Consider the following 24,903-nt stretch of genomic DNA (forward strand, 5'->3'; position numbering starts at 1 on the left):
ATTTTAAAAGAATCTTACAACATTTAAGGCAGTCAATACAGAGGTAAATACAGACTTATAGAACAAAAGTCTTACAACAAGAAATGCTTCTCACAAGATATTATGAAAACAACTAAAGAACTAACACAACCTAAAGAAAAATAAGAATCAAAACTATACAATTTACATAAAAAACAGTAGCCCTTAATTCAGGATGAATCAAGTCCTGTTGACAGTTACAGTTTTTAAAGTGGTTGTAAACCTCAGACATGAAATATATGAACAAAGCTTATCCCTCTATATTATGTACTTGTCCCAAACATCTCTGTCTGCTGCCCTGTTCCTCTGCTGTATGCATTCAGAGTCACTTCTGACAAGTTATCCTGACGCCAAGAGAAAAAAAGGTGATGGGAGGGACTTCCAGTGCACAGCCTGTGATTGGCAGCCTCAGCTTTGTCCCTGTGTGCTGTGTGAAGGGGTGTGTGTCCCTTTCTTCCAGTCGGCTCTCAGAGCTCTCCTTAGTGAGCTCTGCAGTTTGTAATTTCAGCTCTCCACCCCCAACAGCTTAGACAAGCCTTATAAATTCTGGATTCTAAATAGATGTCGAGAAGAGAAGACTGCAGACAAACAGATACAATTTATGTTGGAGGATTTGTTTAACCTCTGTGTATCACCTGAGGTCGGTCACTTCACTCCATATATGTAAGGGTTTATAACCACTTTAAAACACAATTGAAGAGCAGTTTCTGGCATGGAGTGATTCAGTGAGCTACTAATGTGGTCCCGCAAACACAGCAGCTGTGCTAAATTTAGAAAGTTTGATAAGTTTTCTGGTTTCACATATATGGTTCTTGTTTGTGATAGATACATCAGAAACATTGTTGCTTTTGCACGTTAGGTTGGTTGAAAACACAGAAGATAAGTTTTATTGAGCTGAAATAACTTTAGGAGAAGAGGATGTTATAAATGATTGTTCCCAGATATGTTTATCAAACTATTGCCAATCTAATCATTGGACCTGATATGTATGGAGTAGGGATTGTAGGTAGCATGCATTCGTATGTATTGTCTATCACTTATTGCTGGAAGGGTGCACCTGTTGATAACATAGTTGTAAACATAGGGAATAGAAGAGTCAGAAATTCAACTTGTTAGCACGTCATTTCAGGAGAAACAAAAAAAGGCAAGATGATCTTACTTGGGATTGGATCTCCTGGGGATAAGTATTGTGAATTTCAGGAGACCTGGAGAGATTAATCGATGGATCCCACTGGCAACCAAACAATACTACCCAGTTGTTTCACCAATCAAATTCTAAAGTTCAAGATTTGGTGACTGTTAGAAACTTCAAAGTACTGACATGTTTTTATTACACCAGTAATAATGTAAGGAGAAAAGGCAGTTCCTTCATCTCCAGCAAGGGGTTTCAGGTCATGAATTTACTGACAAAAGGCAAGCTAGGATGCTTGGTGCACTACAGCAATACCCAGATGAAAAATTCAAATGCTGAGCAGATCCTGTTTTTTCAACTTTTTAACTGTTAAGTCATAACAAGTTCTCGCCTGCCCACAGTACAGCAGGCTGGATCATGCACATGTTCATCATCCAGCCTGTACCAAGTTAGGGGCGCCCCCTGCTAACCCGCGCTTTCACTTGCTATAACAGAATTTTGTCAGCAGGTCCCGGCCACTGATTTAGGGCTGGTTGACACTCAGATCGCATGGGTGTGACCAAAAAAGGGTCCTGTGTGAGTTTGGTCCAAATGCGATGCAAATTAGGCCATACTGTCTGTATGGCTGAAATCGCATCGCACAGAGATCTCATGTGATTTGTATTGTGGTGCGAATCGCATGCGATGTCGGACATCGCACCAGTGGGAACCAGCCCTTCGGGCTGAGACCTGCTGATCAGCTGTAGCCAATCATAGCACACAAACACACAGAGCTCTGTACAGAGATCAGCAATCTGGCTGTTTCAAAAACAGCTAGATCTATTAGTAAAAGCAGCACGTTACACACAGTACATTTAGGCACATGGTTAACCCCTTGATTGCCCCTTGATGTTAACCCCTTCCCTGCCAGTGTCATTAATACAGTGTACAGTATTTGTTGGGACACCATTGTTTTTTTAATATCAGATATTTCTGGACTGCTGAAACCTGGTTATACATAAGCCATCTGGATACTTCTGGAGATGGTCTTGGGCTGCCAGTCAAGCAGGATTACCCAGCAGGGTGTGTATAACGGAAGAGTGCATATCAGAATTCTGCATCTGGAAAAAGGATTCACGCATACCCCCGGTGGTGGGGTATGGGAATACGAGATCTTTGCTTCAGAACACCTGGTGATGTGCAGAATAAAATCTTGCTTGACTGGCATCCCAAGACTACCCCCCAGCATTATCCAGATGGCTTGGGTATTACCAGGTTTCAACAGTCCAGAAATATCTGGATGGAAAGGAACATTTTGCACCTTCCAACATATGCCGCTTTGTGCCTGAATGGCACACCATACCCCTTCTTCAGAGCAGCCTCCATGGAACAGTCCAGAAATGTCTCACATTAAGACATGTTGTGCTTCCCAACAGTATTGTATCTGATCACCTGTATTAGTGTCGCTATATATTTCAGTGTGAGTTAGTGTATCTCCCAGCAAGGGTCTGTTAGTGCCAGATCGCCCTCCACACTATCACAGTCCCACTTTAAGTTGCTGATCACTGCCAATACCAGTATAGCGTCAAAGCTGCATAAACTCCAGTAAATATACCATAGGTTGTAGACACTATAACTTTCACACAAACCAATTATTATACACCTATTGGGATTTTTACCAAAGACATGTATCAGAATACATTTTGGCCTAAATTTATGAAGAAATTTAGATTTAAAAAAAAAATAGTTTTATAACAGAAAGTAGAAAATAGTGGGGTTTTTCTTCAAAAATTTTTTTTTTTTGTTTATACAAAAAGAAATAAAAAACCCAGTGGTGATCGAATACCACAAAAAAAAGTTCTATTTGTGTGAAAAATATGATGTCAATTTCATTTGCGTACAGTGTTGTATGACCGAGCAATTGTCAGTTAAATGAGCGCAGTGCTGAATAGCAAACATTGGCTGGTCCTGAAGGGGGGTATAAAACCTTCCGGAGGTCAAGTGGTCAAATCCACATTGAGCCAAATGTGGCTGAAGTGATACTTCTAGACCTTTTTGGTGTAAGGGTAATGAAGTTTGTAGGAGAGGGCACCTACTGGTATGTGGGCTGATAGCGTTGGCATTTAATAAAGGCCTTGGTGTTTTCGAGACATGATGGTAACAATAGTCCAGAAATTTAGGCATGCATTGATGAAGGAGGAAAGATGTATTCCACGCTTAGCCTGAATATCATATTTTGGTCTTTTAAATGCACAGGAAGAAAATGAACATACTAAAGAAATATGCTCAGGTCTTAGTAGAACACCATCCAAAAAATAAAATGTTTCTATACTGTGTCTGAATTTTATATTCATCTATTAGTACTATAAAACTACACTTTGCCGTTAAAGTGAGTTTGTTAGATTATAAATAATTCAGCTGTCATTTCTGATTTGTTCCTGAATCTACGAACTCCAGGGGCTGTTGTGCCCCTCCTGACTTCCCTACCACTGACTAATCAATGGCAGCTCCCATATTTCCGTCCTTTTAGAGCTGTAGGTAGCCTTTGCTGAACTACCCTGTTGAAAATGTTAACTGCCTGGCTGTCTTGATTTTCTTGATTACTTTTTCTTGGTACTTTATTTTGCCTGGTGAGAAAGTCAACTAGCATTTTGAGAATTAGATAAAAAGTAACAATCTAAATAATATTCCTTTCAATTCAGGTTTCCTTTTACTATCAGTGGCATTACAGCTGCCAGCAGAGGGAGCTCATACACAAGCAACATGTTCAAATTTGACTTTTCAGGGGCAGGCTTTCGATGATCAGATGAGTCCTGTTTTGATGAAGTTGTCCTTTTAAGTGTTCTTTCCACGCCCTTCGTTAAAGCCATCTACCTAAATACCTTCAGCTTCACGCTCAAGATCTTAACTGTTTTACTCTGACTCTTCAGAGCATTTGCAGAATAAAAGTCCCAGACTTGTTTTGTTCCTACTGGAGCAGACTTTCTCAACCATTTCAACATGGAACCCTTGAAATAACTTTCAGGTCTCAGGGAACCCCTACTAAAAATTTAAATATCTACAACTCATGATACATTATTGTGATGGTCATTGGGAAGAACACTTTTTTGTTTTTGTGGTCATTAGGAAGAATTTCCCCCTTTCAGATAGGTTAAAATATAATTGGTTTCAGTGGGAACATATCTATATAAGATCAAAAAAAAAAAACTAAAAATTGGTCATTGCTCAAGGAACCCCTAGACACCTTTTGTCATGAATCGGGTGTGACCAGAACTGCGTGAACAGCAACAGAGGAAACCAAACGCATGTAAAGTGAAAATATTGTGATTTATTAAGATACGTGAAAAATAAATACAACCACCTCCAATATAACACAGTGCACAATAAACCAATTACCAAACAGAGTCCCACAAATAATAACAGTCAGACAAATATATACAATAAATGGGAATGCCAGAATCATAAACGTAGCCAGGCCAGGGTCATCAACGGGAGAGAGGCACATCAGGCTGGGCAGTAGACTAGGCAGCAGACAGAGGCACATCAGGCTGGGCAGCAGACAGAGGCACATCAGACTAGGCAGCAGACAGAGGCACATCAAGCTGGGAAGCAGGTACATCAAGCTGGGAAGCAGGCACATCAAGCTGGGCAACGGGCACATCAAACTGGGCAGTAAGCACATCAAACTGGGCAGCGGGCACATCAGGCTGGGCAGCAAGCAAATCAGGCCGGGCAGCAGACCGAGGCACATCAGGCCGGGCAGCAGACCGAGGCACATCAGGCCGGGCAGCAGACCGAGGCACATCAGGCCGGGCAGCAGACCGAGGCACATCAGGCCGGGCAGCAGACCGAGGCACATCAGGCTGGGCAGCAGGTTCCGGGCCATCTGGCTAGACAGGCTCCAGGTCATGTGGCTAGACAGCAGGCTTTGGGTCACCTGGCTGGGTAGCAAGCTTCGGGTCATCTGGCTAGGCAGTTTTGGGTCATCTGGCTGGGCAGCAAGCTTCGGGTCGTCTGGCTGGGCAACAGGTTCTGGGACGTCTGACTTGGTAGCAGGCTCCAGGTCATCTAGCTGGGCAGCGAGCACCATATCAGCAGGCTGGGTAACGGGCACCAGCCCAGTAGGCTGGGTAACGGGCACTGGCTCAGCAAGCTGGGTGATGGGCACCTACTCAGCAAGTCGGATGACGTGTACCGGCTTAACAGGCCGGGTGACAGACACCGGTTCAGCAAACTGGGTGACGAACACCGGTTCAGCGGAGTGGGTAGCGGGCACCGGCTCCGCAGGCTGGGTAACAGGCACCGGCCTCACAGCTAACCGCTCCAACTAGCCGCTGCTGGAAAAGTCCATGGCATCAAGCCAGGCAGAGGCATATTAAATTAGGCAAGAAAAAAGTCCAAAGCATCAAGCTGGGCAGCGGGCAGAGTCACACCACGCTGGGCATGTAAAAGGTCCATGGCTTTAAACCAGGCAACAGGCAGAGGCACATCAAGCCAGCCGGGCAGCGGACACATCAAGCCGGGCTGGGGGCACATCGAGCTGGACAACGGGCACATCGGGCTGGGCAGCAGACAGATACACATCGGGCTGGGCAGCAGACAGATGCACATCGGGCTGGGCAGCAGAGGCACATCGGGCTGGGCAGCAGACAGAGGCACATCGGGCTGGGCAGCAGACAGAGGCACATCGGGCTGGGCAGCAGGCTCCGGGCCATCTGGCTAGACAGCATGCTCCGGGTCATCTGGCTGGGCAGCAAGCTTTGGGTCATCTGGCTGGGCAGCAAGCTTCGGGTCATCTGGCTGGGCAGCAAGCTTCGGGTCATCTGGCTAGGCAGCAAGTTTCGGATCATCTGGCTGGGCAGCAAGCTTCAGGTCGTCTGGCTGGGCAACAGGTTCTGGGACGTCTGACTGGGTAGCAGGCTCCAGGTCATCTGGCTAGGCAGCAAGCACCGTATCAGCAGGCTGGGTAACGGGCACTGACTCAGCAAGTCGGATGAAGGGTACCGGCTTAACAGGCCGGGTGACGGACACCGGTTCAGCAAACTGGGTGACGAACACCGGTTCAGCGGAGTGGGTAGTGGGCACCGGCCTCACAGGCTGGGTAACAGGCACCGGCCTCACAGGCTGGATAACGGGCACTGGCTCCACAGGCTGGGTAACGGGCACAGGCTCCACAGGCTGGGTAACGGGCACCGGCTCCACAGGCTGGGTAACGGGCACCGGCTCCACAGGCTGGGTAACGGGCACCGGCTCCACAGGCTGAGATACGGGCACCGGCTCCACAGGCTGGGAAACGGGCACCGGAATTTTAGACCGGGACACAGGTACTGGAACTTCAGGCCAGGACACAGGCACCGGAACTTCAGGCTGGAGCAGATTGGTTGGTGTGGAGGCAGGTTGGGTTACTGGCAGGATCGTATGAGTTGGAAAAACCTTCAGTTTCTTCTTTGGCTTAGCTACTGAAGTTCTGTAGGTGACTGTAGGTAAGGGGTGAAGAAGACTGAAGAGAAGGGCTGGAATATGGTAAGGAAGGGGGAACAGTGGCTAGAGGACGTTTTGTGGGGTAGTTGTAGGTAGCAGAGAAGAGGCAGGTGGATTAAAGGCAGGACAGGTGTAGGGGTATTGATATTTGGTGGGAAGCAGAGTATACTGGGCTGAGACTGAGGTTGCCATGGGTGATGGGGGGAAAAAGACATTTGGGCAGGCAGGTTTTTGGTAACAGAGATGGTTTGTCGTGGGCTGGCTGGGGCTGATTGCAATATATCAGACCATGCTAGTAGTTTCACAAACTGCAGTTTACATTCTGCCTGTCTGACAAGGGACTGTACAGAATCAACTCACACTCTATTATCACCTTTTGGAAACAAGCTGAGTAATGTTCAAAAAAGTATGTGGAGTCACCTTCCAAAAGACAGCAACAGAGGAAACCAAACGCATGTAAAGTGAAAATATTGTGATTTCTTAAGATACGTGAAAATATAAATACAACAACCTCCAATATAACACAGTGCACAATAAACCAATTACCAAACAGAGACCCACAAATAATAACAGTCAGACAGGTACAGTCAGGTCCATAAATATTGGGACATCGACACAATTCTAATCTTTTTGGCTCTATACACCACCACAATGGATTTGAAATGAAACGAACAAGATGGCCTGCCTGCAGTCCAGACCTTTCACCAATTGAAAATATTTGGCACATCTTGAAATGAAAAATATGACAAAGAAGACCCAGGACTGTTTAGCAATTAGAATTCTATACCAGGCCGCTCTCCTCCCCAACTTGTTGCTAACCTGGAAAGCAAACTGTTCCCGGGTATGTACGGCCCGGAACGTATGTATTGAAATGTGATCTGCATTGTATTACATTCAGTGGAGCACAGGGGAGATATCTGGGGTCTTTTTGACCTTGGATGTCTCATTAAAGAGAACCTGTCACTGCAAAAATCAACTCATAGGGGACTTTTTTTTTGTCCCCTATGTAATTAAAAAAATATTTTTTTTAAACTGTTAAAATGTAAAGTTACACCAAGTACATAAAATCCCCCACAGATACGCACGTATGAACGTAAACGCACGTGTCGGAGTCACAGCAATATTTCTACCACCTGACCTCCTCCGTAATGCTAAACTAATGACTTATAGGGGGCTTTTAATGTATCATCTATGGAAAATATAGGGTAATGAAGTATGTCGCAATTTCACGGGCGCATGCAAATTTAAGGCTTGACATGTGATTTCCCTGCAGGCTGCATTTTGAAAAAGGTGCATGCCGCATTTTCTGTGGGAAATGCAGGCATGGCAGCTTACTCAAATGAATGGGCTGCCATGTCCAAGAGAACGTAGCCCACACACACATAGGTGATGGTGATATGATGGACATATGATGGTGATCTTTTACAAAAATTTGTTACCAGGCCACCACAAAAATTGAGATATTGTTACTTAAGTGGTTGAGCACCACAGTTGCTACATGCAGGTCCTGGCCAACCAAAAAACTTTGATAAAGGATCTTTTACAAATTAAGCATTTGTTTACATTGGATAAATATGTCTGACTATGTAGAGTGAAGAGAGATTGCTTAGCCGACATCCCCTTATACCAGCCTCTCTCTGATGAAAACAATAGTGAATGGTTGGGAAAATTCCGACCTGGCTGACCAACTCTTCTGCCAGGAGGACACTACCATGGTATGTAGGGCCTACAGGCATATATGAATGTTCTCATAGCAAGATTATGTGAAAATTCTCTGATGTCTATAGGCACCTATTAGACCCTTTTAATTAAAGTCCCTATATTTTATAGGTTTACCTCCATTTTCTGATCTAGAAAAATGAACATTTGAAGCTTATTCCCTGTGGGCAACATTTACAATGCTTTGTGTTTATGCCCTTGTTCTATCCTATGCTCCCTCACTCACATCTTCAATCTCTCCCTCTCTACTGGTGCCTTCCCATCCATTCTAAAACATGCGCTAATCACCCCACATACCTAAAAGGCCCTCACTGGACCCCACCAGCCTGAACAACTTAAGAGCCATCTCATTGCTCTTGTTTACCTCTAAACTTTTAGAATGCTTAGGCTACAACCGTCTTAGCTCCTACCTCACTGACAACAACCTTCTTGACCCCTTACAGTCTGGTTTTTGCTTACTACACTGCACTGAAACTGCCCTAATAAAACTCACTAATGATTTACTAACTGCTAAAACCAATGGCCACTTCTCCATACTCATACTTCTATACCTCTGTGCGGCCTTTGATACTGTTTACCATCCCCTCCTCTTCCAAAAAACACCACTCTCTTGGCCTTCAAGACTCTGCTCTCTCCTGGTTCTCATCCTACCTATCACAGTGCGCCTTCAGTGTTACCTATAACCCTAAAAAATAAAAAATTGTCGCGCTAATGTGAAATGGTAAATGATTGAATGAATCACAGTAATCAGTCCATGAAAAAGTCCACAGTGCATATTATGTGAAATATCCCAAATGCTGTGAGAGAGCATAAACTCCACCCAAGTTGAGTTGGGTGGAGTTTATGCTCTTTCACACTACGCTAGTTGTTACACAATCTGCAGATTGTTTTACCCAGGAATTTTATTCATGTTTTGTTCATGTTTTTAAATGCACATTTTTTAGCAGGTAAAGAGATGTGCATTTATTATTTTTGTAACTACGAGCCTGCAAAAATCTTGGGTCTATGGGTGAGTTCAGATCGCACTATACCACCTACTGTCCAAGACACTGACCGAAGATAGGGACCTATTAAGGATCATTTACAATTTTTATTTTTTTAAATCTTTTTTTTCTTGATTACTGTATTGATTTACACTGTCGTACCGTTAATTTATACTTCAAGCTTATGACTAAGGTCTGGGTTATATAATGGTTTCTTCAATATTTGTTTTAAGTGCAATGAATGGACATAACGTATATTTTGGTGATACTTGACCATTGTTTGCTCAATTTTCTGTGTTTTACTCCATTTTGTACTTATTTATTGTGTACAATAAAGTTACCCTTAAAAAACAAATGGGGCAAAAATGCTTCATCCTGACACAAACTATCTTTAGCCACCAAGACTCAAGAAAAAGGATTCAAGATAGTGACTAGATGGTATAGATGCACTTCGACTGGGGCGACACTCCAAAGACTCCAAAGACATGCTGGTAGGTTAATTGGCTTCTGTCCAAAATAAATTGGCCCTAGTATATGAATGTGAGTTGGGGGCCTTGGATTGTGGACTCCTTGAGGGCAGGGACTGATGTGAGTGTGCGATATATGTGTGGAGCACTGCGTAAATTGACGGCGCTATATGGGTACCCTAAATATCTAATAATAGATGAGCATACTTAATGAGACACAATGTATAGAGATAGGGACAATTGTAAACACGCACCCACTCTCACTCAGGTTGAACTGGATGGACTGGTGTCTTTATTCAACCTTACTAACTATGTGACTATACAACGTATTGATCTATCTTATAGATCCCACATCTCTCCATAAAGAGGACCTGTCACCATTCCTTTTACAAGGGATTACACATTCCTTGTAATAGGAACAAAAGTGATCAAATTTTTTTTTTTTTTTAAAGGGTAAGTCTAAAAAAAAAAAAAAAAAATGAAGTCACCATGAGCTTGCACGCAGAAGCAAATACATACATAGGTCATGCCCGCATATGTAAACAACGTTCAAACCACACATGTGAGGTATCACCGTGAATGTTAGAGCGAGAGCAATAATTCTAGCACTAGATCCCCTCTGTAACTCTAAACAAGTTACCTGTAAACAATTGTAAAGTGTTGCCTATGGAGATTTCTAAGTACTGAAGTTTGGCGCCATACCACAAGTGTGCACAATTTTAAAGCGTGACATGTGATGTATCTATTTACTCAGTATATCATCATCTGTCACATTATACAAAAAAATTGGGCTACCTTCGCTGTGTTTTTTTTTTTTTTTTTTATTATTCATGAAAGTGTTTTCCAAAAAAATTGCTTTTGAAAAATTGCTGCGCAAATACCGTGTGACAAAAAAAGTTGCAATGACCGCCATTTTTTCCCCCCAAGGTCTCAGATTATATATATATATATATATATATATATATATATATATATATGTGTATATATATATATAATGTTTGGGGGTTCTGAGTAGCTTTCTAGCAAAAAAACAAATTATGATTTTTACATGTAGGAGAGGGGTGCTAGAATTCGCCTGGTGGGCAGTTGGTTAAAAACAAAGGAAAAAATCTTATAAAAAAATTACGCAGCGCCATATTTAAGAATTGGAAAGCTGCAATATAACATATTTTTGTTTTTTGGGTTAATACTACTTAAGACTTCATTATAATGCCCTGTTTTATTTCAGAAGAACTTGTATTGATTTCAATTCTGAAAGATCACATATCAAAACTGACAAAATGTAGCAGGGTGTTTGTCCTCATACATGGTATGAATATACACTACATGAAATTAACCAATATTTCCAAGGATGTATATTTAAAATTATTACCAAACTGCGAAGAGTAGCACATGGCAATTTGAAAATTCTCAATCTCTTGGTTTGATCATTTCTTAATAAATTGGAATGGAAGTGAGAGGGATAAAAGACATTGTGGTTGGACTTACCATAGCTGTATCAGTAGAGTACAGAGGAATGATAACTTGTGAGTTTTTATTATTTTGATCAAGAGAAAAAGAAGTGCGGGGAAACATCCCAGATACTAAACTCTATAAAACAGTGTTGGTGCTGCGCTGTTAGTTTGAATGGTCTTATTGTGATCAATTCTTCTAGTCAAATGGTGTTGATGCCAAAATGTATATACAATTCCTCAGAAAAACAAAGACTAGATATGTTACTAAACATACATATTCTAATATTGCTTATCCGTATAAGTGAATCCACAAACATATAAATTCTTAATCAGTGCAAACAGTGCTAGTGCAACGTAATAGTGGAGGCTAATAGGATCAGAAATGCACAAAACAAAATTATATGATAAGATAAAGAACAATAAAAGTGTATCTGAACAAAGTCCGTATAATGACTCAATATGAATATAAATATCCCTTCACCATGCGTAAAGTGTTGATCTGGTGTCTCTTCTTTATAGTGCTGTGACACCTAAGTGCTCACAAGCCCCTCAGCTTACTGCTGTAAGGTAACAGCATGTGTTGGTATATATCCTTGGTATATGTCCTCCTGCCTCTAGGAGTTGTCCTACTATTTGTCAGGTGGATGAATCTCTGTGATGGTAGTTTTTTTCCTTATAGTGCACCTGGGGGGTCCCTCCCGATGTGGTCCGGGTAAGTTGGCAATGTAAGAGACTCCTCATAGTGTAGTAACATTTTAAAAGCATTTATTGTATATAAAAACAGCCTTTTTACTCACTTTTGACAGTATAATACAGATAATACTCCACGAGCGGCGAGCTTGAAATAGCACCTCATTTCGGTATACCTCCGCTCTGTTACGCCCTACATGTTACGTGACTTTATCAGGGGATAACGGATGGTATACAATATGTCCTTATATATGGTATTCATAATGCGGCGGCCATTCTCCAGTAATCTCCTACTAGATTGTATTACGGCGGCCATTTACATTTAGTCTAATCTGGTATCGTGGCGTCCATTTTCTAGTGTTTATGAGTGGTCGGTCATTTTCCAAGGGACTGCGAACAATCTCATTGTCACCCATATGTTATCTGAAAGTGTATGTGGCCGTGATCGAAACTAAACTATGTTCAGGTTTTTATCAGAACTTCAGTAGGTTTGTACAAAAGCACCTCCCATGAATCCTTGCATAAGTTTTAATGCAGGATTGTTTAAATTAAATGGTATATATACGTGACCGCAGTCTCTGCACCCTCAGAAAGGCCCTTAATATCTAAATTGTGCCTTGGTCTGTGCATTTAGGAAAACATGACAGATTGTAAGATAGAACACATTTGCCAATGTGTGTAGGTGAGGGTGTAAGATACCAGCACATAACCTTATTTGACTTCTCCAGAGAAGTAATATTAATGGCGCTCCTGGAAATGCATGTCCAAATATTGTTAATAGACAGGAATTTTCCCATTTCCTCCTCCCACTTAAGATGTGCTTAAAATTTGTGAGAAGCTTAATATTTCTTTCTATTTCTAATTATTGAAAAAATTTATAATTTTTCAGTTCCCGGGGCCTAAGATTCTTGTAAGGATGAAACTGATATAGTCTTATAAATGTTCTCTAAATTCTCACTTACGGAAAGCGAAATGCTCACCAGGCCAGGAGATTTGAATTGAAAGCCCTTCTGCGTATCCAATGGTAGAAAAATGCATTCCTGATTCCATCTTGGAGCAAGTAGCAGTAAACTATGCCCTAAGTACATAGTCACCCGCCTGTTGATTGGGACGAATCCCACGTGTATTCATTTTTTGAGGCTTGAGGCAAGGATCTTGGCCAAGAGCTTGAGCTTGATGTCAGTGCTTATAAAAGGGTTATTGGACAATAGTTTGATAGTCTGGGCTTAGGAAAATCGACCACACTGTTGTCAAACGTGGAAAAAAATGTCATATACAATTTTGTAAGACATTGCCAAAAATAATAATTGGTCCAAGCTTTTTTCACACCTTCAGTGATTTAATAGTCTGCTGTACTTCTTCAGTAGTTATAGCTGTTTCCATAAGATCAAAAAAATTTTAGGATGGGATTAACATTGTCAGTTTTCATTATATATGAAAGGACTAGATACCCACTTATTTTCCAGTTAATACATATGAAAGTGTGAATATTTGGCAGTTTTCTAATCGTATACTTATATTTAGAGATCTTAATCCTCTTGTTACTGTGTTATACGTCATCTTTTGCTTGCATGTACTTCCTGCCCTCACTTGTTCTCGGTGATTCACACACATCGTGTTAGACAACTTTCGAGGGATTCCCCTTAACAGTCCCTAAGTCTTGTTCCCTCCCACAGCAAATAAAACACACATAGGGATTCAGTACTCAGTCTATTGCATCACTTTGAATGCTTCAGGGAGACTAATATGACATATGAGACTAAAAAAACAAAGAGAAAAAGCCCCTCTCAGCTTTCAGTGCTTTGTAAATGTGTTATGTTTCACCTTTAGCAAGTTCCATTCCCCTGAATTGTCCCAATCTCTTGACTGTAGTGAAGGCACTCGTTGTATTTACCAGGTAGCACTGACTTCACTGGATTATGAAGTGTGATTAGAGCAAGCATAGGGATGACAGCCTTGGTGCATGCGCAGTACAAAACTGTGGCAGGTCCCTTTTTATTCCTTTTCCAAAAGACTCCCTTTTAAGTACCCCTATAAAGAGAATTATCAAGGCTGCCATTACCGACATCTCCTTTTAAGAGTTCTTGTTCTATAGCTGTCAGGCTGATGCTTTAGTTTTACTTTTCCAGGGTCACGGACCAAAAGCAAGTACAGACTCTTTTTCTAACATCTGTTTGAAGCATTCTTCTGTCAGGTCTGTGACTCAGAATATTGAAGACACAGGCTAATGGACAAAAGCCAGATGCAAGTAATAAGAATTTTTAGCAAAAGGCCAGCAATGATGGCGGCCCCTGTATTCCTCTCATAAAAGGTGCACATCTAAAATGGACCTATTATTAAAATTCATATTGTACATTAATCAAAAAAGTTATGTGTCAGCATAACTCAATCATATTTTTATACTGAGTAGTTAAAGGAGAAGTACAGCCAAAGCTTGTCACCCCATCTGGGGTGATGAAGTCTTATAAGACGAAACGCGTCGGGAGACTCCACTGCCTGCCATAATTTTTACTTATAAGCGCTTTTTTACTACAGAAATGTAAGTTGTTTACTTATTTTAAATAAATTTATTTTACAAACGGTATTATGCTATGTGGCCCCCCCTCTTTATTTCATATGGGCTATTCGTCTGAGATGATCCATTGGAAGGTTTGCCATCTACTATAAAGAGAGTTCCCTCACGGCTCTGGACACGTTTGGAGTTTTGCTGCCATTTAATTTGGAGGTCCCTTCCTTTATTACCTGTTGGTGATACAAGCTAGATTGACTCATTGAACATATGTTCTTATGAGTTCAATTCCTCTGGTAAGCCTTCACTCTTTCTGTGTGGAGGGTTTGTCACACCATATTTTTTTGCATGCGTTATCCACGTGGTGATTAAGCAATTCCATATACCCTCTGGATTTACAGCAGTCTTGTGCATCTGAAGAGATATCCGAAGAGCGTTAGAGACTGTATTTTTTGCATACTGTGGACTGACACAGCTTTTTGTTTCCACGTTTTTGCATATGTGTTATTTCATAAGCTTGCTATATCTTTAGCGCTACACTTGTTTGTACACGTGCTCAGCGTCGCATCCAGAGGTTGTCTTTGGGAACTAGACATATGAGTGCTGTCAGCATTGCTGCAGAGGTTGAAGGGTTGGGGGGGTCAGCCTGTCAGTGTTCAGACCATACGCCACACACTGCATCAAATTGGTCTGCATGGCTATCCTGTGGTCTGAAGAGGCCAAGATAAACTTATTTGGTTCAGATGGTGTCAAGCGTGTGTGGCGGCAACCAGGTAAGGAGTACAAAGACAAGTGTGTCTTGCCTACAGTCAAGCATGGTGGTGGGAGTGTCATGGTCTGAGGCTGCATGAGTGCTGCCGGCACTGGGGAGCTACAGTTCATTGAGGGAACCATGAATGCCAACATGTACTGTGATATACTGAAGCAGAGCATGATCCCTCTCCCTTTGGAGACTGGGCCGCAGGACAGTATTCCAACTTGATAACAACCCCAAACACACCTCCAAGACGGCCACTGCCTTGCTAAAGAAGGTGAGGGTAATGGTGGTAGATTGGCCAAGCATGTCTCCAGACCTAAACCCTATTAAGCATCTGTGGGGCATCCTCAAACGGAAGGTGGCGCAAAGTGTCATTTCTTCAGTGTTGTCACATGAAGAAATATAAACAAGATATAATAAAATATTTACAAAAGTGTGAGGGGTGTACTCACTTTTGTGGGATACTGTATTTAACAAAACTTAAAAAAAAGAGTATTTCCCTTTCAAATGTTTCTATACATTTTCCAGTCAGACCAACACTTGCATTTTTTTTTTTTTTTTTTTTTTTAGCTGTACACACCAGTTGCTATCAGGGCTGCATTCACAAGTTGGTGCCTAGGACAGCATGGTTGGAGAGGCCGAACTAGGCCTCAGAATTAACTATTTGCAATAACTTTTTTCTTGTTTCTCTTTTCTGGCTACCTGTGGACATGGTCGGTAAATTTAGTAAGAAAACTGTAGCGATAAGGGGGTGTTGTGGATCCTTACAGTTCAAGAAATGTGAAACCATCTCTCTTCTCTCTTGTTTCGTGGCCCCTACAAATAAAAGGTGGCTTTTTTTTATAAAGCAGTTAATTCTAGCAGTGTTTTTGCCAAAATAATCTTGAGATAAGGGGGAGGGCTTTTGCTAAAGGGCATCATCATTCAGGTGTACATGGTCTAATTCCAGGCTTGGTTGTTATTACAATTGTTATTTTTAGCTGACTCAGACAGAGCCTACCCATTGAATGATATTCTTTTCATCTTCACTTCATACCTGTCCTCCTCATGCTTAGAATGACTGACTATAGACCTTTGAAAATGCAGGCTATTGTGCCCCTCATTTCAAAACCATTATCTGTCTGAGCCTAGTTGGTTCCACCCAAGGTCTAGTCTAGGTTCTTTTCAAATGCCCTGTGTGAAGCTGGCTATATCTGACTGCATTATTTTGGACCCCCTCTTCTTAAAATGATAGTCTCCTGGGTGACATGCTGACCCTCTTGAAGTGAATATGCAGATTAAGAGGCCTTTCTTCACTCTGGCTTCATTTGCTGTATGCTTGTCAAGGTGAGAAGTTTATCTTGACTGCCAGGCAACTAAAATTTTTAAAGGAGGCCTGCAATGGCAGCTTTTGTATCTCTCCCTCTCTCGCTGGCTCCCTCTCTTAATTTCCATTAGGATAAAATTAGTAGAATTTGACAGAACTGACCTTAACAGAAGTTGCCGTGCCTCAGTCTTCGCTAAAAAATGTACATTGAAGCGCCACACCACTGTTGAAAGCTCCAGATATTACTTTTTTCCGATAAAAGTCATGGGGACAACATAAAGAGTAGCCACCTCATTTTGGTGGTCCAAAAACGCCCTATTCACCAGGGCTAGAAAAAGCACAAGGACATCTCCATATCATATCCATATCTGGCTTGGATACCCTTCCCCAACTGCAGGTAACCGCTTGGTGTGTGGCTACATGCGAACAGTGACAGCTGCTGTCAGCCTGCCATTACTTTGTACTGGTTGACTGGCCGCCAGAAGTCTGGACTGGCACCTGGCTCAGTCTCTCAGCAATTCGCTGGGAGCCTGAGCCAGCCCCTCCTGCCCCCTCCACAGCCCACCATTCCAGAGAAGGCTGGAGGGGCAGAGCAGAGAGCCAGTGACTGATGGTCACTGCTCCCTTCTCAGACCAGAGGGGAGAACTGGGCGATCAGCAGTGTTTGATCGTTCAGTTCTCACTGCAGAGCCAGAGGTGGACAGATGCAGCGTCAGATCGATGATGCACCCACCTAGGTGAGTATAAATGTTTGGGATTTTTTTTAAGTCCATACTTCTCCTGAGAAGCGGATAGTGGGGGATATTTACTAAAACTGGTGCAGCTGTGCATAGTAACAAAAAGCTTTTGGGGCTTTCTGTTTTGACGGACTCTGCTTGCTCAGTGGGAATCGCTCCATTGATCCCCGCTGAGCCGGCAGATGACAGGTCCGTATCCGCTCACTGTGCAGGGACGGACCTGTCAGAGCTCTACTCTCCTCTATGGGGGATCGGATCAAAACGGACCGCCTGTCTGTTTAATCGGATTGTTCCGCCAGACGGATGGAAAATAAAGTTTCCATCCGTTTGGATTCAACGGATGTCAGCGGACATGTCACCACTGACATCCGTCACTCCATAGACCTGCATGGAGCGTCCTTTCAGGTCTGCCTAAAAAACTCACAGGCGGACCTTAACGGTCCGCCCGTATGAAAGGGGCCTAACTTCACCTTGTTCAATTAAGCTTTGCCAATAAAACCTGGAGACTGATTGGGCACAGCTGCACCAAACTCTGTGTGCACTGGTTTTAGTAAATCTCCCCCATTGTATTGATATGAAGATTCTAGTCCTAGTGAAGGGAGCTTTTTTTTGGACCCCCAAAATGCACTGGCTATTCTTTGTATTGTCCCCCTGACTTTTATCGGAAACTGTTGTATCTGGAGCTTTTAGCACTGGTGTGGCGCTTCAATTTACATTTTTGGAGTGTGAAGGCATTGTATACAAGAACATCAGACAAATGCAAAAATGTTTGGCAAGTTTTATTATTCAGATATAGTATAAAGGTAACCATACACTGTTACTTATGAAAAAGAAATGTGAACAAACATAGAAATAATGAAAAAATCTTCCTTTCTTTTTTTTTTTTTCTTTTTTTCATGGTGGGGTGTGACTCGAACATAGCATTGTGCGTGGCTGCAAGCACAACAGGAAATGAAGTGAGTAATGCTGTTTGTGAGTTTAACTCTTAGCCCTGCTGATATTACACATTTTTGTTTATATATGTATAATGAAAGTGAAATGCATCTGTCAGGCTCTGAGAGTGGACTGGGTCAATGATTTCTGAGCATTTGATTAGGTCACCAGTTGGCAGAATTAGTGTTTAATAGTTTCTCCTGTTAACCCGTTTCCTAATGGGAAACTGCCAAACTGTAATTCCTCACCCCCCCCCTCCTCCCTATCTGCCCCAATATATCACTCCTTAAATTAAATAGAGGAGTTAGTCCACCCATTAGCACCTTCTGTACAGTTCAATTGATTGACTTGCTGCATACCCTCATGTTTCTTAGTAATGGGAACCACCATATTGGTTGTGGTAATATAAAGCTAAACTCCAGACAAACAACTAAATACACAGATCAAATATTTGGGAGCCGGTTTACTTGACACAGGATTTGTATTGCTATCCAATCCTGATATTTACACAGCCCCATCACACTGCACCCCTAGCTGGATAACTCGAATTACAGTTCAGAAATAAAATAGTAGCTTCCTTCCACTAAAAAACAAAATAAAAATAGGCGCATTGGATTATACACCCCATGGCCACAAGCTTTGTCCACATTAGTAATAGAAGACAGTCCTAAATTCTTGTGAGTTGTAGTATAAAAACAAAAAGTTTTATGAGTCCATCCACCCGGGCAAGTTTGCCCTAAGAGCAGAAGCTGACTCAACATGGAAACAAAAATAAATAGGAAAAGTATCTCTAAGTGTAGACTGTATGACTGTTCAGTAGATTCACAAGTTGGGAAACTCACATTGTGCTAAAAACAGGAAGGCTCATCAATGATAAACCTTCAGGAACGATTGCCACTCTCTCGGTAGAGGAACGCTGAAGGGTTCATGTGAAAGCTACTGTCATGGATATGGAAGCCGCTCAATGTCATGGAGTTTCATCGTTGATGAGCCTTTCTGTTTTTAGCAGCATGTGAATCTGTTAAACCAGGCCTCAAAATTTACACTCGCCTGCTCTCATTCGGCAAGTAGAAATTAGCTGAGGGCAAGCATGGAGCAGAATCGAAGGTGGGGGGGCATGGTTGAATGGAAGCCAATTTTCCTCTCAGCGATCGGCCAGGAAACTGTGGGGAAGGGAGAGGAGAGCTGGCCAGATCACACAGAATGGGGATCTCCACTGTCAAAGTCCCGCCTCCTGTGATAGAACGCACACTGATCCAGTGCCGGAAAATTGAAGTAGTCTGACGACTATCATAGGAGCCAATTCAGGTGTGGCGGGACTTTGACAGCAGAGTTCCCCCTCTGTGTGATCCGGCCGGCTCTCCTCTTCCTCTCCTTCCCCCATAGTTTCCTGGCCGATCGCTGGGAGGAGCATCGGCTCCCATGAGGCTGCATTGATGGGCACCAATGAGGCTGCATTGGTGGGCACCGATGAGGTTGCATTTATGGGCTGGTTAATATTTATTTTTGTAACAGTGCTACAGTCTGCTCACATAATTTGTAATAAAAACATCTTTGTCATTCTGAAGCTTCCCTCCAACCACTTATACATATTATTTTATATATACTGTGATTCTGTACTTGCCAAATATGCTGCAGAAATCTCCCTCCACTAAGTCTGGCTGCATTCATTTTAACTGTGGGCAGCTGAAGCTGCTGCCTGTTCAGTTCCTGGATTTACACAGACACACAGAGGCACACCTCCAGCTCTGCAGCTCTCATTGGCCCTCTTATGACTCACCCCCCCCCTTCCTCCCTTCCTGGCAAACTCTGAAATGAGAGAGAGCTGTGCATAATGTCCTAAGCCTAGGCTAATGACCAGACAAGAAACAGGAAGTGGGCTGTATAAGGTATTTACTGGCAAAAAAAAAAAAAAATGTTTTACTATCCAAAGTTAAAAACAACAAGGGCAGCAGATTTATTAGATGGAAACTTGAAAAAATTACTGAAGGTCTGCTTTAATAGCACAAAAATGGATCTCAGTTTATCCACCAACAGTGGAGGAATGGAGAATGCAAATAAAAGAAATCCTACTAAAAGAAACATATATTAACTGCATCAAGGCTGTCAAGGGAAATTTGAGACTATATGGAGAAAATGGATGCTCTAGGCCCCAATTTGGAAGGAGCTCTATAGTAAGTATTGGTTGGGGTTTTTTTGTTTTGTTTAGGGGTGTTCATGGTCTATTGAGGATATATGTATTGAGATGGTATTTGGGTAGTTTGTACGTACTGTGTTTTGACTTTTTTTTCACTGTATTATATCTCAATAAAGAATTTACTGGATTTTAAAAAAAAAAAGGTCCGCTTTAATTCTGCATAAAACATTTATCGGTGCCATTTCATGATATAATTTATGAAGGCGTGTTTAGGGACAGAATTAGGGGCAGGGCAGGGTAGGGGGTGGATGTGGCAACTGGTAGTGAGTAACTCTTAAGGCCTGGCTAGTAGCCCAGGACCGGTGCTGTAATCGCTCTGGTTCCCACATCTCACAAGTGTGAACCTAGGCTGAAAGAGTGGCAGCAGATTGATGAGGTAATTTTTTGCTCTTTCTGCTCACTCTGTCCTCTCCTCCTATCAGCATGTTCCTTCTTACCATATTTACATGCAACTCCCCAGTTTGGCCTCAAGTCCTGCCTCTCACTTCCCCATTCTAAAGCTAGTCATACATCAGTAATATTTAGTTTGTAATTTTCCTATAAAAATTCAGGAAAATCTTTTGCCAGAACATTTGATGGCACCATCATGGACTCAGCAAATTTCATATGCTAGTTTGATTGCCAATGCGTCAACTTTGGTAATACTTGATATTCTGAATTGATTAAAATTATACTTCAGTTCACTTAAATGCACTCGATCCCCTACACTGAAAACTTTATTTGCAATGATCTTTCATACATTCCTATAGCATATACAATAGTTTACATGAAAGATTGAACGCTTGTGATAAGGAAAGTTTCACTTCCAGATTAAAGTTTTCCAAGCACAATTTCGCCCGACCAAAAACCACAGTTAGAATTTTGGTGTTCTGATAACAATTGAGAACATTTTTCTGATTTCTAAGATCAAAAAAAGATTGTCGATTTGTCCCTATTAGCTCTTAGAAAACTGAACAAACGTTTTAAATGGAATTCTACTGGAGCATGGCTAGCTTAAAGTGGAACTTCAGTTAAAATGGGAATTTCTGCTTATCCTTCCTCCCTCTTTTTTTCTCTCTGCCATCATTGGAAAAAACATTTTTTTTCTGTTTTTGTCTTTTTGTTTTTTATATATTTCCGGGAGCAGCTACTGTCAGAAACCATGAACCAGACCGAGACAGAACTACAGTAAAATTACATTTGTTTATTAATAAAAATAAACAGATAAATAGAGTAAGTGTAGTCAGAGCATATCCAGTAACCGGATCGGGTAGTCAGCCAAGCCAGAGTTCAGTAACCAGATCGGGTAATCAGCCAGGCCAGAAGTCAGGGATCCAAGTAGAGGAACAGCAAGCAGGATAAGGAGCCAGAAGGGATGTCAGCAAAGCCAGTCCTTAAACAGGAACGCAGGAGATGGTTTCTTGTGATGTGACCAAGGCGAAGGCAGGAATGAAGTGAGCTGGAGATCTTTAAGAAGGCAGGACTGACGAGCAGATCCACAACAGCTGGTTAAATGTGGAGAGAGATGAGAGCTGGCAATTAGCCGACAGCTGATCAGCAAGCTCAGAGAAGGAAGGGCTGAGCCAGCCCTGACGGCTACCTATTTTTGACAGGTATCCGCTCCCACTTCAGCTTTTCTTGTATAGGTCCATAGCCCCGTCACACGTGCCAGGAGGCTGCAGGACCAGTCTGCAAACGCAGCACGTCACCTGTGTGCCATTGGTGAAACAGCAGGAAGTCACCGCTGACTTCCCACAGCCAAGAGAGCGGCACAGTGAACCCAAAGACCGGTGAAGAACCGGCCTGGGAGTAGACAGTGCTGGACTGGTGAGTGCCTATTTTATAAAAGTCAGCCGTTACAATATTTGTGGCCTCTGACATGTAATTGTTTAACTACTTTCTGTCCAGCCTATAGCAAAACGACCGCTGGGCAGTGGTTTAAATGTTCTGACTGAACGTCCTATGACGTCCTTCAGAACATGCTGCTGGTGCGCAGCCTGGCGATCAGTGGTGCAGTCTGTCGCTCAGACACACCACATCTCCGATCACGGTAAAGAGCCTACGACGTGTCCAATCACTACGTAAATAGGCAATGCTGGTTATCGGCATTCCTCTACTCATGCTGACAGTTTGTGAGTAGAGGAGAGCTGATAAGTGGTTTTTCTCACAGGGGAAATCTGCACTGATAATTGGTGCAATGATTATCAGTGCAGCCCCATCAACGATACCTGCCAGTGCCCATCAGTGATGCCTGTCAGTACCACCTATCAGTGTCGATAAGTGCCGCCTCATCAGCGCACATCAGTGAAGGAGAAAAATTACTTAATTACAAAATTTTATAACCAAAACAAAGAAATTTTCTCAAAGTTTTCGGTTGTTTTTCATTTGTTTAGCAAAAAATAAAAAAACTCAGTGGTGAATAAATACCAACAAAAGAAAGCTTTATCTGTCTCAAAAAAATGATACAAATTTTGTTTGGCTACAGCATTGCATGATCACACGATTGTAATTCAAAGTGTGACTGTCCTGAAAATTGGCCTAAGCAGGAAGGGGGTGAAAGTGCCTTGGTTGTGGTTAAAGCAGATCTTCACTGCATCTGAGCACCACAAACCAACACTATTTAATAAATGTTTAATATTCAAAGCAAACTTCCCCATCCGTCCATGTCTCCTATGCTTTATTTGTTGAGCAACCACTTTGAACCCCTCCCTCCCCCCAGCCCTAGCATTTCTGGCCGTTGCCATCCTGAGTAAGGGCAAATGATTCAAGTGGCAATTACTTCCTGGAAGCCATCTGCCCTTAGCTCAAGCATGCATGCAGGAGAGTGTGCTTAGCTGAGAAAACCCCTCCTACTCTCCTCCCCTCTTGAAGACTCCTGGGATGTATGACATAATTTGCCTAGGCAAGAAACCAGGTTGTAATCGAAGAAATGTAAAAAAAAAAAAAAGTTTAAAAGACGTAAATATGATATACTTTCCTATCTATTTACATTAGCTAGCAGCATGAGAATTAAAAATAATCAATGTTGATTGGGAGAGTGAAGTTCCACTTTAAGTGCTGTTTTAAAAGAGTTTGGAATCAAATTCAGGTGCTAAAACTGTTTTTTGATTTAAATATAAATGTAATGTTTTATTCATGATTACATGTTGATGCAGTAATTCCTGTCTTTTATATCTGTCTGGAGTTCTGATTTAACCTTGCTTTGTTTAAAGTGATTTTAAAGTCTTCTTTTTTTTTTTTAAGAAAAACAAACATATACTTACCTGCTCTGTGCAGTGATTCTGCAAAGAGCAGCCCGGATCCTCCTCTTCTCAGGTCCCACATTGTCACTTTTGGCCCCTCCCTCCTGCCGGGTGCCCCCACAGCAAGCAGCTTGCTGTGGGGGCACCCGAGCTAAACTGCTGCTCCATGTATCCATTTAGACACGGAGCAGCGGCTCAGCCCGCCCCCTCTGTCTCTTGATTGGCTCACTGTCTGATTGACAGCAGCAGGAGCCAATGGCTCCCACTGCTGCCAAAAGTCAATATCCAATAGTCATGCCCCCTGCAACATTTACTCATCTCACTGTAGTGCAAGCATACATGAGAGTGGCAACTTTGCTCTGAATTCAGGAGCAGTATACCTTTGTTGCCACTCTATTACAAGAAACCATGTTAGGTTTACTTCCCTGTCAGAGACCCAGCAGGTATTTGTAGGACTTTGCAGGGGGCTGTGAGAGAAAACTAAGTGTAGATGCACTTATAGTTAAAGAGTATGTTATTCCAACATTTCACATTCCTGATATGTGTCTGTTGTACCATGTACTTGTCTAAAATAGTATCCTGTTCTCTTTTGTATTTCTCCCTTTGTGTGAAATACCTGGTGATCCTCCCAATCCCCCAACTTTTTTCAAACTGACCACACCAGAGCATAGAAGCACATCCATACCAGCACAGTCAGTTTTCTGCCTGTACTGGGAGCAGAGCCTGCATGTCCTCTCATGACCAAGGCTTATGCTGACACGCTACCATATATACACACACACACACACACACACACACACACACACACACGGCCTTGAAAAAGTATTCATACTCCTTGACATTAATTTTATTGGGATTTTATGTGATAGACCAACACAAAGTGCCACATAATTGTAAAGTGGAAGGGAAATGATAAATGGTTCAACATTTTTTTTACAAATAAATATGTGAAAAGTGTGACGTGTATTTGTATTCAGCCCCCCCGAGTCAATACTTTTGTAGAACCATTTTTTGCTGCAATTACAGCTGCAAGTCTTTTTGGGGATGTCTATACCAGCTTTACACATCTAGAGAGTGACATTTTTGCACGTTCTTCTTTGCAAAACAGCTCAAGCTCTGTCAGGATGGAGAGCGTCTGTGAAGAGCAAATTTCAAGTTTTTCCACAGATTCTCAATTTGATTTAGGTCTAAACTTTGACTGGGCCATTCTAACACATGAATATTCTTTGGTCTAAACCATTCCATTGTAGCTCTGGCTGTATGTTAAGGGTCGTTGTCCTGCTGGAAGGTGAACCTCCGCCCCAGTCTCAAGTCTTTTGC

At 42.3% G+C, this 24,903-nt stretch overlaps 1 protein-coding gene across 1 annotated transcript in view; it reads left to right on the top strand.

The window, feature by feature from the left end:
• The window catches only part of PUS10 (pseudouridine synthase 10), a 145,595-nt gene that overhangs the window by 25,078 nt on the left and 95,614 nt on the right, over positions 1–24,903 (top strand). The window contains exon 6 of the mRNA XM_073628101.1: positions 18,154–18,188. Coding sequence (XP_073484202.1) covers positions 18,154–18,188 — 35 coding nt within the window. The remainder of the gene's footprint in view (positions 1–18,153; positions 18,189–24,903) is intronic.

This window comes from Aquarana catesbeiana, linkage group LG04 (assembly GCF_042186555.1).
Source record: "Aquarana catesbeiana isolate 2022-GZ linkage group LG04, ASM4218655v1, whole genome shotgun sequence".
Lineage (NCBI taxonomy): Eukaryota > Metazoa > Chordata > Amphibia > Anura > Ranidae > Aquarana > Aquarana catesbeiana.